Source organism: Bos mutus, chromosome 3 (assembly GCF_027580195.1).
Source record: "Bos mutus isolate GX-2022 chromosome 3, NWIPB_WYAK_1.1, whole genome shotgun sequence".
In the NCBI taxonomy this organism is placed as follows: domain Eukaryota; kingdom Metazoa; phylum Chordata; class Mammalia; order Artiodactyla; family Bovidae; genus Bos; species Bos mutus.
The window spans coordinates 5,931,501-5,944,951 of record NC_091619.1 but is presented as its reverse complement, the minus strand read 5'-3'; the positions used below and the strand labels follow the sequence as shown (position 1 = coordinate 5,944,951).

The 13,451-nt window shown below is 39.0% G+C and overlaps 1 protein-coding gene across 4 annotated transcripts in view; it reads right to left on the bottom strand.

Annotated features, from left to right (window-relative positions):
* UAP1 (UDP-N-acetylglucosamine pyrophosphorylase 1) overlaps positions 1–13,451 on the bottom strand; it is a 32,229-nt gene that overhangs the window by 16,292 nt on the left and 2,486 nt on the right. For 3 of the 4 annotated variants that reach the window (XM_005890486.3, XM_005890485.3, XM_005890487.3), the window contains exons 2-3: positions 10,363–10,699; positions 1,562–1,766 (exon numbers count right to left, since the gene is read on the bottom strand). In XM_005890486.3, coding sequence (XP_005890548.1) covers positions 1,562–1,766; positions 10,363–10,642 — 485 coding nt within the window. In that variant the 5' untranslated portion in view covers positions 10,643–10,699. The remainder of the gene's footprint in view (positions 1–1,561; positions 1,767–10,362; positions 10,700–13,451) is intronic. The other variant, XM_070366676.1, reaches the window with a different exon arrangement.

The window sequence follows — 13,451 nt, the reverse complement described above, 5'->3', positions numbered from 1 at the left end:
TACTTACTGAAATGTAAACTATGTGTGAGTAGGGATTTTTATCTGTTTTGGTTACTGATATATTCCCAGTACCTAAAGGCAGGTACTCACTTAATACCTGTTAAATGAAAAAAATGAAGAAAACTATAAAATTTCCCAGGACAGTCAGTATCTGCCTGATTAACAAATTATCCTGGATATTTGAACTCTGGGCACAAAATCTTTGGGCATCATGATTCAAATGAAAAGGGACTAAACTGTTTCAAGTAAGAAAAATAAACTCTGAGTTGTGAGGAGAAAGAAAGAGAAGAAAATCCAACATGAAAGTTGGGAGACTAAGGCTTGTAAGTAGAATTTTGGCCACTCAAAACACAGATGTCCCTCAAAAGTCCCCAAGGGAACCAAGATGAAAAAAACCCACAAAAAACAGTTTACAACTGGCCAATATCCTTCTTAAGAACTAGAAAAGCTGAGGTAATTATAAAAAGCCTATTTTTAAAGGCATCAGAGAGCCATAAAAGCAACATGGATTAGAACTTAAAATTTAAGATAGTGAGAATCTTTCAGAGGAGACCTTCAGATATGCAGCTGCCTTTTCCTGGGGGTATTTGCTGATCTGGGGCAAAGGCCAGTGGTAAGGAATCTGAGCTTGGACCAGGCAAGACAGAGAAACCAGCAGAGCTTTGTTAGTCGCCTGGGGCTAAAATAACAAGATTAGTTACTTCAGGGATTTCAAACACACAGCTGGTTTCCCCCTCAAAACAGGACAACTTCCAAAGCTGCTCTGAGAAACAGATTCAAGAGCTAAATCAAAACCTTTTAAAAAACAGAGCAGAATTCCCATAATCTCTTGGTGTTCAGAAGATGAACAATGGCTGAGATAGGCCCTGGAGAGCTGGCACAAAAGCAGAGACAGAATCCAAGTTTGGCCCACAGCAGAGAAATCAGTGAGGCTTTCAGGTTTGTTTTGTTTTGTTTTGTTTTGTTTTGGGGGGGGGGGGCAAAAGGGTGGGGTTTCAGGAGGACAAGATAACCCAATACTTAAGGACATGAGTTTCTAGAGTGAGAGAATCCACTGAGTGCCCACAGCAGTGACTGGAAACAGATCCATACATCATCAGGAAATTTCAGTTACTAAAGATAAGAAGAGACTCCAAATGCGTTCAGAGGAAAAAGGGAGAAAAAAAGACTGAGAATCAGAATGGCAACAGATCTCTCAAAAGCAATGCTGGAACAATAGACCGATACCTCCAAATTTCAGAGGGAAACTGATTTTCAATCAAACTCTGTACACAGACAAACTACCAATCAGTATGAAGTTTACAGACTGAGAGAACCCTCTGAGGATCCAAAGGTACTCAGGTGGGAGTTAAAGTTGGAAATAAGTATATATTGCTCATTAAGGCTATAGTGATTATCCACCTAGCTATAATACATATTGATTTTAACATATAAAGTACAGCTCCCAAGAAAATCTGTAGTAACAGGAAACACCTCTGCTTATGAATAAAGTATATATGCATTTTGAATATTATATGCCAATATATGTTCAGACACTCTCCCATAATGAGATATATCTTACCATGGAATGATGCATTTGCTGCCATGATATTTTTCAGCTAACTGCTGAAGCTTCAGGATACGCTCTGCTTGAATCTGAAAAAGTGTCTTATGGGATGGCAAACCAACATCATACATCCCCTTGGGATATGCAACACCGAGTCTTGTCCCCTGCCCACCAGCTAGAAGAAGAACTGCCACTTTGTTCTGAGAAATCTGGAAAAGTCCTAAAAAAGAAAACACTTATATCATTCTATAATTCAACACTTTAGGGTTACACATACAAAGGTAGCTGCAGAGAGTCCCCCTAACTGCATAAGGCATAAGAACAAGGAATTCACAAGTAATCGTGGATGACTACATTGTTAATAAAAACACTTTTATTATTAAAAAATGAAGTTTATATAATCCAACCAAACACCAGATAATTAATAATATACTGTAATGATCCAATAATTGTTATTCTGATAAGGTTGAAGGCAAAGACCAAGAGACGTTGCAAACGTTTTACAAGCACCTGACAACTTATTAGTTGTGGCAGGTCAAGAAAAAGGATAGAAGATCCCCAGACTTCAGGATGAATGATGATGCTATTAAATCACCTCCAGCCTACAAATCAATCAATAATAACTGATTAATCAATTAGCATGTAAATATACTAGAGAGACTACCATCCAGTAAATGGAAAGACAAGAAATCCTGAGTTGGGGAAGCAGTGTAGAACAATGGTTAAGAAGCCAGGCTCTGATGTCAGGACACCGGGTATGAAACCAAACTCAACTGAATGAGCTTAGGGAACATGCCTGCAAAAGGGCATTAGGACACTCTGTGGGATGATGGAAATGTTCTATATTTTGATTGTGGTGGTAGTGTTACGGATGTATAACTTTTTTAAAAACTCACAAAACTAGTGCATTTTATTGCATGTAATTATACTTCAATAAAATTGTTTACAATGCCTTTTTTGTGAATGGGCCATCTACTGCAGCTCAGAAGGATGCGAAACACAGAGTTCTTGTGAAACTGCAAGTGAAACAATAAAACTAAAAATGGTATTAAAAGACAGAGGCTCTCAGTTTGGATTTGAAAAAAACAAAACAAAAATAAAATCTTGCCATATACCATTTCTAGGAACTACCCTCATCTTTCTAAGGTGGACAGTTTCAGCACCAGAACGTAGAATAACCTGCGGGAAGAGGTAACATATAGAGTGGATCTCTGAGAAGCTAGAAAACCTGTAAAAGGTCAAATGTGATAAAGCAATGCTTGATAGGTTTTCTTCTATTTTCTGAATTTCATACTTTTATTAAACTTGTCAGAAATTCTGTGAATGAGGCAGGTCATTATCCATAACTGTAGGTCAAGCCAGAGGGGGCAGTGGTGGCCCTTATCAGTTTTTTTTGTTTGTCTAAATTACCAACTTCATGCTTTATGTGTGTGTGTGGTTTTTTTGGTCTTACATGTTTTTGATATATTGTGTGTGTGTGTCAGTTGCTCAGTCATGTCTGACACTTTGCTACCCCATAGACTGTAGCCCACCAGGCTTCTCAGTCCATGGAATCTTCCAGGCAAGAATGCTGGAGTGGGTAGCCATTCCCTTCTTCCAGGGGATCTTCCCAACAGAGGGATCAAATCCAGGTCTCCTGCACTGCAGACAGATTCTTTACCATCCTGAGCCACCAGGGAAGCCCTAGGCTTTCCTACAGCTAATATACTAGTACACTGTGAACTCAGAGAAATATTCTTAATAAACCTAATATAAAATCAAAACTATCCTGATTCTACAACCTGCCTTCACTAGTAACTAAGCATAGCCACGGATATTATGCAGGAACTTTCTGGCAATTTTTTCAATCAAAAAATTTAAAAGCACATTAGATATTTCCATAGTTTTCACCTTTGATATGAAGCAGAGAGCTTAGCTACCTGAGAACTAATCTTCTCTCTTTCCTCCTTGCTTATTATGAGACTGTCCTTGTTTTCTCCACAGCATTTCACTGTACCTCATTAGAGTTTGAAAATAAAATATCAAGAGTAATGCTAGACTCCAGTAATTATTACAGTAACTATAATCTAAGAGGTAAGTATAATTTTCCCCTTTTTAGACATAATAGGCTCAGATGAGTTAAGGACCTTGCCCAAGGTCACACAGCTAAACAGTGTGAATCAGGATGAGAACCTGACTCCAAGGCCTATGCACCAGCACTGCACTGCCTCCAGCAGTCTCTTATCACACCCAAACAGTTAACGGATATACTATACAGCACCATAACTTCTAGGCGCTGTATAACGGTCATTCCTATTGCCTTCCTGCCCCTCCTTCTCTCTTCCATTGAATTCATGAGAAGTTGCGCTGCCTTTTCTTAAATATCTTACCCATCACCCTACATGGAAAAGCTGCTGAGGTGGCCAAGAGCCCACATTCTGCAAAATTTGTCAAAGACTGAATTTCTAACAGCATTCCAGCTCTGTGTTGCCTTTAAACAGGCCCTACTACCACCATGTAACAAAGACTGGCTGAGATGAAGCAATCTGAAGGGAGCAGGGAACCATATAAAGCAGTTCTGAAAACCATTTTCCATTTGGTTATTTCTTCAGTTACCAAAGAAACCATGGTTTCTAGGAAATAAATTTAACTCTGCCGTCGCTGACCCAAAAAGCATTATCTAAAATTACAGGTCCACAAATCCTTACCTAAACTAGATTTATTTCAGAAGCTTACTTCAGAATGTAGAATTCTTCAAAATTTAGAAAACAGATATAATACATATACAATATGTTCATATTTTAACCCAGCAGATCTGAGACATTTCCTTCTAATCACATTAAGTGAGACCAAAAAAAAAAAAAAGTTTTTCAATAGTATCTCAGGCTTCCCTGGTGGCTCATTAGGTAAAGAATCTGCCTGCAATGCAGGAGACCCAGGTTCCATCCCAGGGTCAGGAAGATCCCCTGGAGACGGAAATGGCTACCTACTCCAGTATTCTTGCCTGGAGAATCCTGTGGACAGAGGAGCCTGGTGGGCTACAGTCCATGGGGTCGCAAAGAATCAGACACACCTGAATGACTAACACTATTACTACTACTACTGTCTCAACCCTCATATACCACCAAAGGTGTTGGAATCAAAAATATTTCTAAATGTGTTCCCCAAAAGTCCCAGATAAATATTCTGGACACAAAGATCTTTGTTCTTTTTGTACTATTTTCTTTATAGAGCACATGTGTTTTAAGTTGTTGTACTATTAACGTGGCTTCCCTGGTGGCTCAGTGGTAAAGAATCTGCCTGCCAAGGTAGGAGATACAGGTTTGATCCCTGGGTCAGGAAGATGCCCTGGAGAAGGAAATGGTAACCCACTCCAGTATTCTTGCCTGGAGAATCCATATAGACAGAGCAGCCTGCAGAGCTACAGTCCATGGTGTCACAAAAGAAACGGACCTGACTTAGCAACTAAACAACAAACTGTTAATGTGCTTCTAGTCATCCTTCCTGACTTTTCACTTTTACCTTCAGTCCAAAGTTACATTATTCCTCTCAGCTGCCTTACCCATAAAAGGTAAGAGCCACACTTCCAGAGTCACTTCCCCGTCTCAGCTCTAGCTCGCCTGATGGCCACCCAACGTCAATCAGCACTTTCCCCAGGTTCTAACAAGTTATCAAAATTATCACTGCATAACCTTTTCTCTTCCTTGAATCAGTTCCCTAAACCACTGCTTCATTCCAGATTTCCAAATGGTTCTGTTTTAAAGCTTTGCAAACCAACAGCTGGTAGTGGCCTCTTCCTTCATTCAAATAAATGGCATGTGTTTGTTTCCTAAGCCCTCCAATGCCACACTTTCTCCAATTCTTTTCTCTGATTTTTTCATCTATTTATTTTTTTAATTAAGTAATTTTTTATTGAAGGATAGTTGCTTTACATCTCCAATTCTTTCTCCATACTTTCTCTAATTCTTCTTTCTACCTGAGGACCTGATAACCCATATAATCACTATGTCTTAAAAATAGCATTGACACCATGCTTGCCAGGTGTATATTTACAGGCAGATCTACATTTACAACTCATCTCCAGCTAGCCACAACTATTCTAATGAATTATAACACAATTCATAAATATTTGTGATAAAAAGGTGTCTGCATTAACTTCTTCCTGTTTATACATCTGACTCATGAGCAGACAGAGAAAAACAAGAGGAAAGAAAGCAGTCCCAAGAGTATTAAAGCCAGCTGCAATTCCAGAACTAAATGCAGCTATAGCTGTTGTTAACAATATCAAATCCTGCGGAGCTGAAGTATTCATCTACTTGATCCATGTTACTGCAATAAAACTGCATTGTTTATCAAAAGTGTGTAGTGCATAAATTAGTATCTGCTTTATGACAGACCAAATATTTCTTGAAATTAAGTAGGCCAATAAAATTCTGTAAGCCTCGTAGTTACATGGCAATACAAATGATTTCAAACTGTATGTGTCACGACGTTAATTCTATACAGGCAGCACTGTACCTATCTGAAAAATGTTGACTGTTTTTATAAACAGCCTTAAAACGTACTTAACCCATGTGACAATTAGGAAATTATGAATGTTTATTTCAAAACTTCCACAAAAATATGGGAAAACACTTGAAAGTACAGTACTATATCATCCTTCCCATCTTTTCATTATACAACACGAGAGTTAATTACCTTCCCACAGAGGTCAGGACCTAACACATATCAAATCACAGGTTTAAAAAGAAAAGAGGAAAGAAATCAAGCCAGAGTGAGCAATTTCCAGGACACGGGTAGAGCTCTCTCCTCAGGCATGTGGGCCCAACAGAGTCTGAACAGTTTTCCTAGTAACACTTAGAGCAAACAGAGAGGAGTTTACAGCAGCCTCTCCCAGGTCAACTGCTTCCTGGATAACTTCCTGCTTGGACTAGTTCCTCTCAGACATACTCTTTGATTTGGGCATGTGCCTGAAACAAAGAGGCTAGCACAGGTGCTTCTGAAACAGAGCATCATCAGAATTTTCTGTCTAAACTGCCGGCACTACTGGACAAGCGGTGGGGTAAATAGGCTAATCAACTGGTGCAAACAAAGGAAGACGACACAAGAGAGAGGAGGTGTTCTAAGAGTTTCATTTTTAATCACATTTCACGGGTTAAACAATTATTTTATAGATTAACTATTTCCCCAAAATATTAAGAATGAAAAGTAGACCAAGGGAAATCTCTATTTGAACTGGTTTTAGATACTGGGGGATTATTATACATTTCATTAGGTATAATGATGGCATTGTAATTAGGGGAAGAAAATGTCCTTGTACTTAAGAGATGCATACTAAATTTTATGAGGATAAAAATAACATAATGTTTGCAATTTGCCTTAAAATACTATAGCGGAGAAAAATAAGAAGGATATATGAAGCAGAATTTTGAAAATTATTTAATTAAGGTGATATATATGTGGAATTTCATTATACTATTTTTTGTCCCCAAATATCTGTTTCCAAATAAGCTTGAAATTTCTTCATAATAACAAATTCTTAAGCAGGCTACATGACTATACATAAACTATGAACCTAATGTATGTGTGTGTATATAAGAAAATACTATAAAATATTACTAGTAAGTATCTCTGGATTGTGAGACAGCAGAGATTTATCTTTTTTCTCTTGTAATTCTTAGTATTTTCCAACCTCTCCAAAATATGTGTGACTTTTAAAATAAAACAAATCTATTAGAAATATCAGAGCACTAGATTTCAAAAATGTAGAGGAAATGATGTTATTAATACATTTTTCTAAACAACCCATTTACTTTTCTACCACAATGCTATATAAATTAATTTTTTAAATGTCTCATAGGCAAAAAAAAAGGCTAACACTGACTACTAATTTATTATAACATAAAATTAGAAGATTGCTTTGTGTTCAGTTTAAGCATGGGTTGCTTTTATAAAGAATGGAATTTTTTAAGCAAATATATTTTTCCAGAGTAAGTATCCTTTCTAAAATAATATTCTCATGGAAGCTTCTAAATTACTTCTTTCAAGATCTGAGTTTATAAGATAGAGATTTTTCAGACTCCTCAACCTTTCATTTTCTGTGCTTCAAGAATTAAATTAAAACAAGAACTCTCTTCAGTAAGGACCGCAGTGGTCACTTACGTACTCATCCTTCAGCAAAATTTTCCAGCCTAGGTGTTAAAATGTCTGATGTCAGTAGTCACCAGACACTCTGAAATTACTGTAGAATGCTTTTACTCTCCCTCTCCTGGGGCACTGGGATGGGGCAGGGGCAGCAAGGGTGCGGGGTTTGGGGCCCAGTTTCTTTGATACAATTATCAATAATCTCCTATTGTCTGAAATAAAGCATCCTAATCTTTGCAATGGAACTCTCTTTCCTTAGATAATTTACTGAAGAAACTTCATTTTGTTACACACTTTGCACACATACGGTAGTTTCTAAGCGAAAAGGATGTAACGTCTGTTCCAAAGTCTCCTTCTCCACCCCTACTGCTGAAGCCACGATTAACTATTGCTCCCTTAACGGTAAGCCAAAAGGAAGTTTGCTTTGTACTTTCTTATACTAGACTTGCTTGTAACCGTTCCGGATTTTAATTTAAATGAAAGGTCACTGGGCTTGTTCCATAGATTCCAACATAAGAAGAATTAAATTATACATAGATTCCAAGTATAAGAAGTCTTCATTGCTGCTCATGGTCCCCATTATACAAGGTCAAAGTTTTATCTTTTCAAAGAGTTAATTCTAAGACTTTAACCCCATAAAACCACAAGGAGAAATATAGGCAGCTGGCATACCAGAGGGTAAGAAAGGCCTTGTGTGGCTTTTGGTCTGAAGTAGAAGCCTTTCTGAAACCCAGGGAGGGAGAGAAGGATTAATGAATCCAAAGTTAGTGAGCGTCAGAGTGTCACCACAGTCCTCCATTCAGAAGGATCTGCCTGCAAGTCCCTCTCACATCTTAGTGGCAGAGCCCTGTTCTAAGTGAGAAGTTACATTAGACACTAACAAACATTTTAAAATCTGAAAGGACCCTCCCTGAAGATCATCCAATTATTTCAATGTTTTTAATTTCCAAGCCCTTTTAAATAAAATCTCAGGTATCAAGCTTTATTTATGTATCAAAATAAGTCAAAGTAGAACTGCTCCTGGACTGGGGACATGAAGGGGTTAGAGACCTACTGTTTAGCATCTGTTCCTGCCCTTCCCACATGAAACAGTCTCACCAGCAGTCAAAACCCTAGACTGCTTTAGAATACAGTTTGAGAAAGAATAAATCTGTAAGCCCAGAGAAAGACATGAAGATAATGGTACAGAAGAAGCTTGATAATGGTAGTTATGTTTCTTTTCTGGGAAGATGCAGAGAGTGCCAAAGGGCAAAAGACAAAATAAAAATAGCCACAGTATACTGTGAATACAGGCTATAAATCATATCCATAAAAGTAAATATGTATATTACTAACTACTAGGTGGCAATGGGGGAAAATAAAAGCACAGATATGATAAGATTATCAGCAACTTCTCTACAGTTATTTCTGTTACTTTGATATTATTAATATTTTTGCCATACAGTAATGTATTTTTAAAAAGGAAAGAAAAGTATTACTCCAGCCTGTTCTTTCTACAGCTGAGGAAATAAGGTCCAGATATGCCAAGAAGCATGGACAAATACTCAAGGGCTGGGCTGCAACATTTAGTCACTTGTACTTACAGAGTAGTAGATTACAAGGCAAATTGGAAGTGGTCAAACAAAAAAAAAACCACAGTTCTTAACCCCACCAAAAGGAAAACTGAATTTTAGTTATTTTACCATTTTCAAAAGCATTCATTAGTACTCGTTATGGGGACAGATTTTATGATACTCTTTAGAGGAAAAAGCACTGGAGTAATTCAGGAAACATTTATCAATCAAGTTATAACTGCAAAATACTGTTCTAAATACTATGGATATACATAGAAACGAGGACATGGGCTGCTCTTTAAACGTTTACATTATGACAATGAAGGCAGACATAAACAACCCTTATAGGAAAGAATGAAAGAAAAGCGTGCACAAATAACTCCAGCCTGGGACACTGAAAAAGGGGATGGACCAAACACTATTTGTGATGATCCATGGAGAATGAGCCACCGCACTACACAGCTCCAGGAGACGGGCAGCCTCACAAGGAGATCCAGCCACATAGAGAAGGTGCAAAGGCCAGACGCAGCTAAGGACAAGCACGAGCAAAGGCAGGAAAGGCATAACAGAATGTTCAGAGAAAGATGAATTACGGGCTCCACCTGAAATGTGTGGGGCAGTAGAATCAGAGAGAAACATAAAAGACAAGACTAGATACACAAGCCAGGGCTGGGTTAGGGAAGGTTTTTGGAGTAAACCAGCATGAACTGAAACATTTAGCTTGTGCTCCAGGAAGGGAAATCTAATAGTAGTACAGATAATGAGAAAGGAAAGAGACTGGAGTTAATTTTGGACTTGAAGGAGAAAACCATGAACTAGGCACATGAGTCTGGGTAAACTCCAGGAGTTGGTAAGGGACAGGCAGGCCAGGCATGCTGTGGTTCATGGGGTCACAAAGAGTCGGACACGACCGAGTGACTGAATTGAGGCGCCAGAAATGAAAAGAGAATGGAGGGACTGGCAACAGGAGCCACAGTGTCCTGGCCACACAATCTGTCACTTCTGGATTCGTCACCTGGTTTAAGGTCTTAGGGAAGTCAAAATATTAGTGATGTGACTCAAGTTACTTTAGTGGGTTTAAATCCATTAAATGGTATATCTCATAAAAAACCTTACAGCTCATCTTTCCCGGCTCAGTACCTTCACTTTCCCAGGCCTGCAGCTGATCTTGATCCCTGGTGGCACTGCCCAGCACCTCTCGAGGAACAGGTTCCATCCGTGCATCCACTTTCTCTGGCTGGGAGGAATGGTTAAATCCTTCAATGGCCTTTTGGAAAAATAAGTTCAGCTCCTGGAAGTTCATGGCCTGGAGCTCCGCATAAAGTTCTACCTGTTGGGCCTCCTCCAGCTCATTCCAGAAATCCAGCAGGTGTTCCTGCCCAGCTTTGGACAACCTGAGTTTGAGGTCATTAACATTCATAATGCTCTAATAGCCAAGTTTTGTGACAACAGAGGTGTAATTTCTGCACCTGTAAACCTGAAAGAGAAAAGGAATCAACAGCAGGTCAAAGTCCAACACTGAAACCTAAGGAAATTTTTCCTGCTAAAAATGAGTACATTAAAAAAAAACCTTGAGAGTTCCCTTGTGGTTAAGACTCAGTGCTTTCACTGCTGGGGCTCAGGTTCAATCCCTACTTGGGGAAGTAAGATCCCGCAAGCAGCACAACACAGCCAAAAAAATTTTTTTAGTAAAATTAAAATAAATAATAATTAAACACTTGATGTTAAGGAAATTTTGCTTTTCCGTCATGATCACACTCATAAGAGACCAAACTTGTAAAACAATGTTAATTATTCTTATATATCAGGCACTGCACCAAGTACTTTGCTTACGTGGTCCCATTTTATTTTCAACAACTCTATTCCAAGGGTGGTGCAGTAGTAAAGGATCCACCTGGTGATGCAGAAGACGCAAGAGACACAGGTTCAATCCCTGTGTCAGGAAGATCCCCTGCAGAAGAAAATGGCAACCCACTCCAGGATTCTTGCCTGGAAAATCCCACGGACAGAGGAGCCTGGCAGGCTACAATCCATGGGGCCACAAAAAGTCAGACACCACTAAAGCAACTAAGCACACCTCAGCACAACACACACGGCCCTTTATCTTTGCCTGTTATACAGCGATTTATTCTTGGCTATCCCGGCGCACTGGCCAACTTGAAAACTGAACATAAATATTTTCTGGGATAGAAAACAAGAAATAAAACAAAGAAAGGCATAACTTAAATTTTATGCTAACCTAATGAAGTGTTTTACCCTGTACTGGAATTGGAACTGTCAGCCCATTCCAGTATTCTTGTCTGGAAAACAGCATGGACAGAGAAGCGTGGCAGGCTAAAGTCCATGGGGTCGCAAAAGAGTCGGACGCGACTGAGCAACTGAGCACACACACACATGACAGAAATACTACTATTATCATTACTTTACAGGTGAGAAGACCAAGGCACAGAGAAGCAAAGCACCCAGCTGACTCGTGCAGCTGGGGTGTGAATATAGGTAGTCTGATTCCAGGGCTCTAGCTGCCTCTTTACACTCCTCTGACCACTAACTACTACTGAAAGAATACCTAACTGCTTAATATTTTCAACCTTTCTCCTTTTATCTCTAAGAACAGAAACAGAGAATTCAGAATACAACAATATCAAGGAGACAGAAACACCTACAGTCATAAAAAAATACAATTTTATCTCAAAAGCAACTTCTGCAAAGAAGGAATAAAATAAGTCCATCTTTTCTAAGAATTGAACCCTAAAGGACAAGCAATATACACAAAACAATCAAGGGATAAGACAATGCTTTTTAAGAGTATTCCATGATAATCCAGCAAAATGTTAAATTTCATACAATAAAAAGAGAATGAGGAAATATTTCGTTTACTTACCTAATACAGATAAATGCAAGAGAAGACAGACATTATCCAGAAAGCGTTCACAAAGGAAGCATGATCTAGCTGTGCCTCAAGGGTTGAGCATAGATTATATAGATAAGATTAGGAAATAAGTGGGCTTCCCAAGTGGCTCAGTGGTAAAAATCCACCTGCCAAGCAGGAGACATGGGTTCAAATCCTAGGCTGAGAAGATTCCCTAGAGAAGGAAATGGCAACCCACTCCAGTATTCTGCATAGGAAATCCCATAGGTAGAAGAGCCTGGCGGGCTACAGTACCCAGGGTCCAAAAAAGCTGGACATGACTTAGTGACTAAAAACAACAACAAGGAAATAAGCAGAGCCTGGTGTCCACGAGAAGTACACATGAACAGGACAGAGAGCGGCAAGCAAGTTCAAGTTTTGTGTAGAATGATGGGAAATGATTTAAGGTAGGGCTGACGTGTGAAGGGCCCTGCAAACTAAGCAAAGGAATTTAGATCTAACCGAAGTAACAGGAAGCCAACAGAGATTATTAACAGGGCCGGGCCACCATGCTTCAGAGACATGAGAGAAAAGAGCATCACACAAAAGAGACTGTATGGAGAGACAACTAGAAGCAGGAAAACAAATTAAAACACATCTGCAGGTATGAAAAACCAAAGAGGAACCAGATTTGTTGCGGAGGAAATAAAAGTGAGAAGGATAATTTGAGACATACTGTAAAGAATCATCACTGCATTATAATTACTTAACTTAGATGTAAAGGACGGAGGGAAAGTAGTTACCAAAGAAAAAGCCAACTATCTTCTCCTCTAAGAATAGTAAAAGGTAGTTCAGAGCAAAATTCTGCCGCTCAGTTAAATTGCTTATTTACACTGTTCCCTTCTGCCGGTGAAGTGGGATCAATAATCCTCACTACCTGATGAAGACTATGAAGCATCAAACACCATTTACGAACTCAGGTCAAGAAAACCTACATCTGGGTGTCCCCTGAAGGGGCAATAACAACAAACACTAAGATATACAGAAACACAGTTCTAACGGCTTTATAGACAGCTGTTCACTTAACCCTCAAAACAACCCTTAGGTCCTGTTATTGCGATTACTTTACAGAGGAAGAAACCGAGCCACAGAGATAACTTGCCGACAGTCCAAAACCAGGAGAGTGATAGTTAGGACTCAAATCCTGACAGCCTGACTCCTAACTGCATGCTCTTAACCATCATGCTGTATTGCCTCACAGGAGAAAAAAAGACTCTGTTATCTTTGTGTAGATGTCTACGCGTGTATGTGTGTGTGTGTAAAACAGAGATGGCAAGAAAAAGAAGTAATTTGGACTTTCTTTATTCAGAAATATAGACAC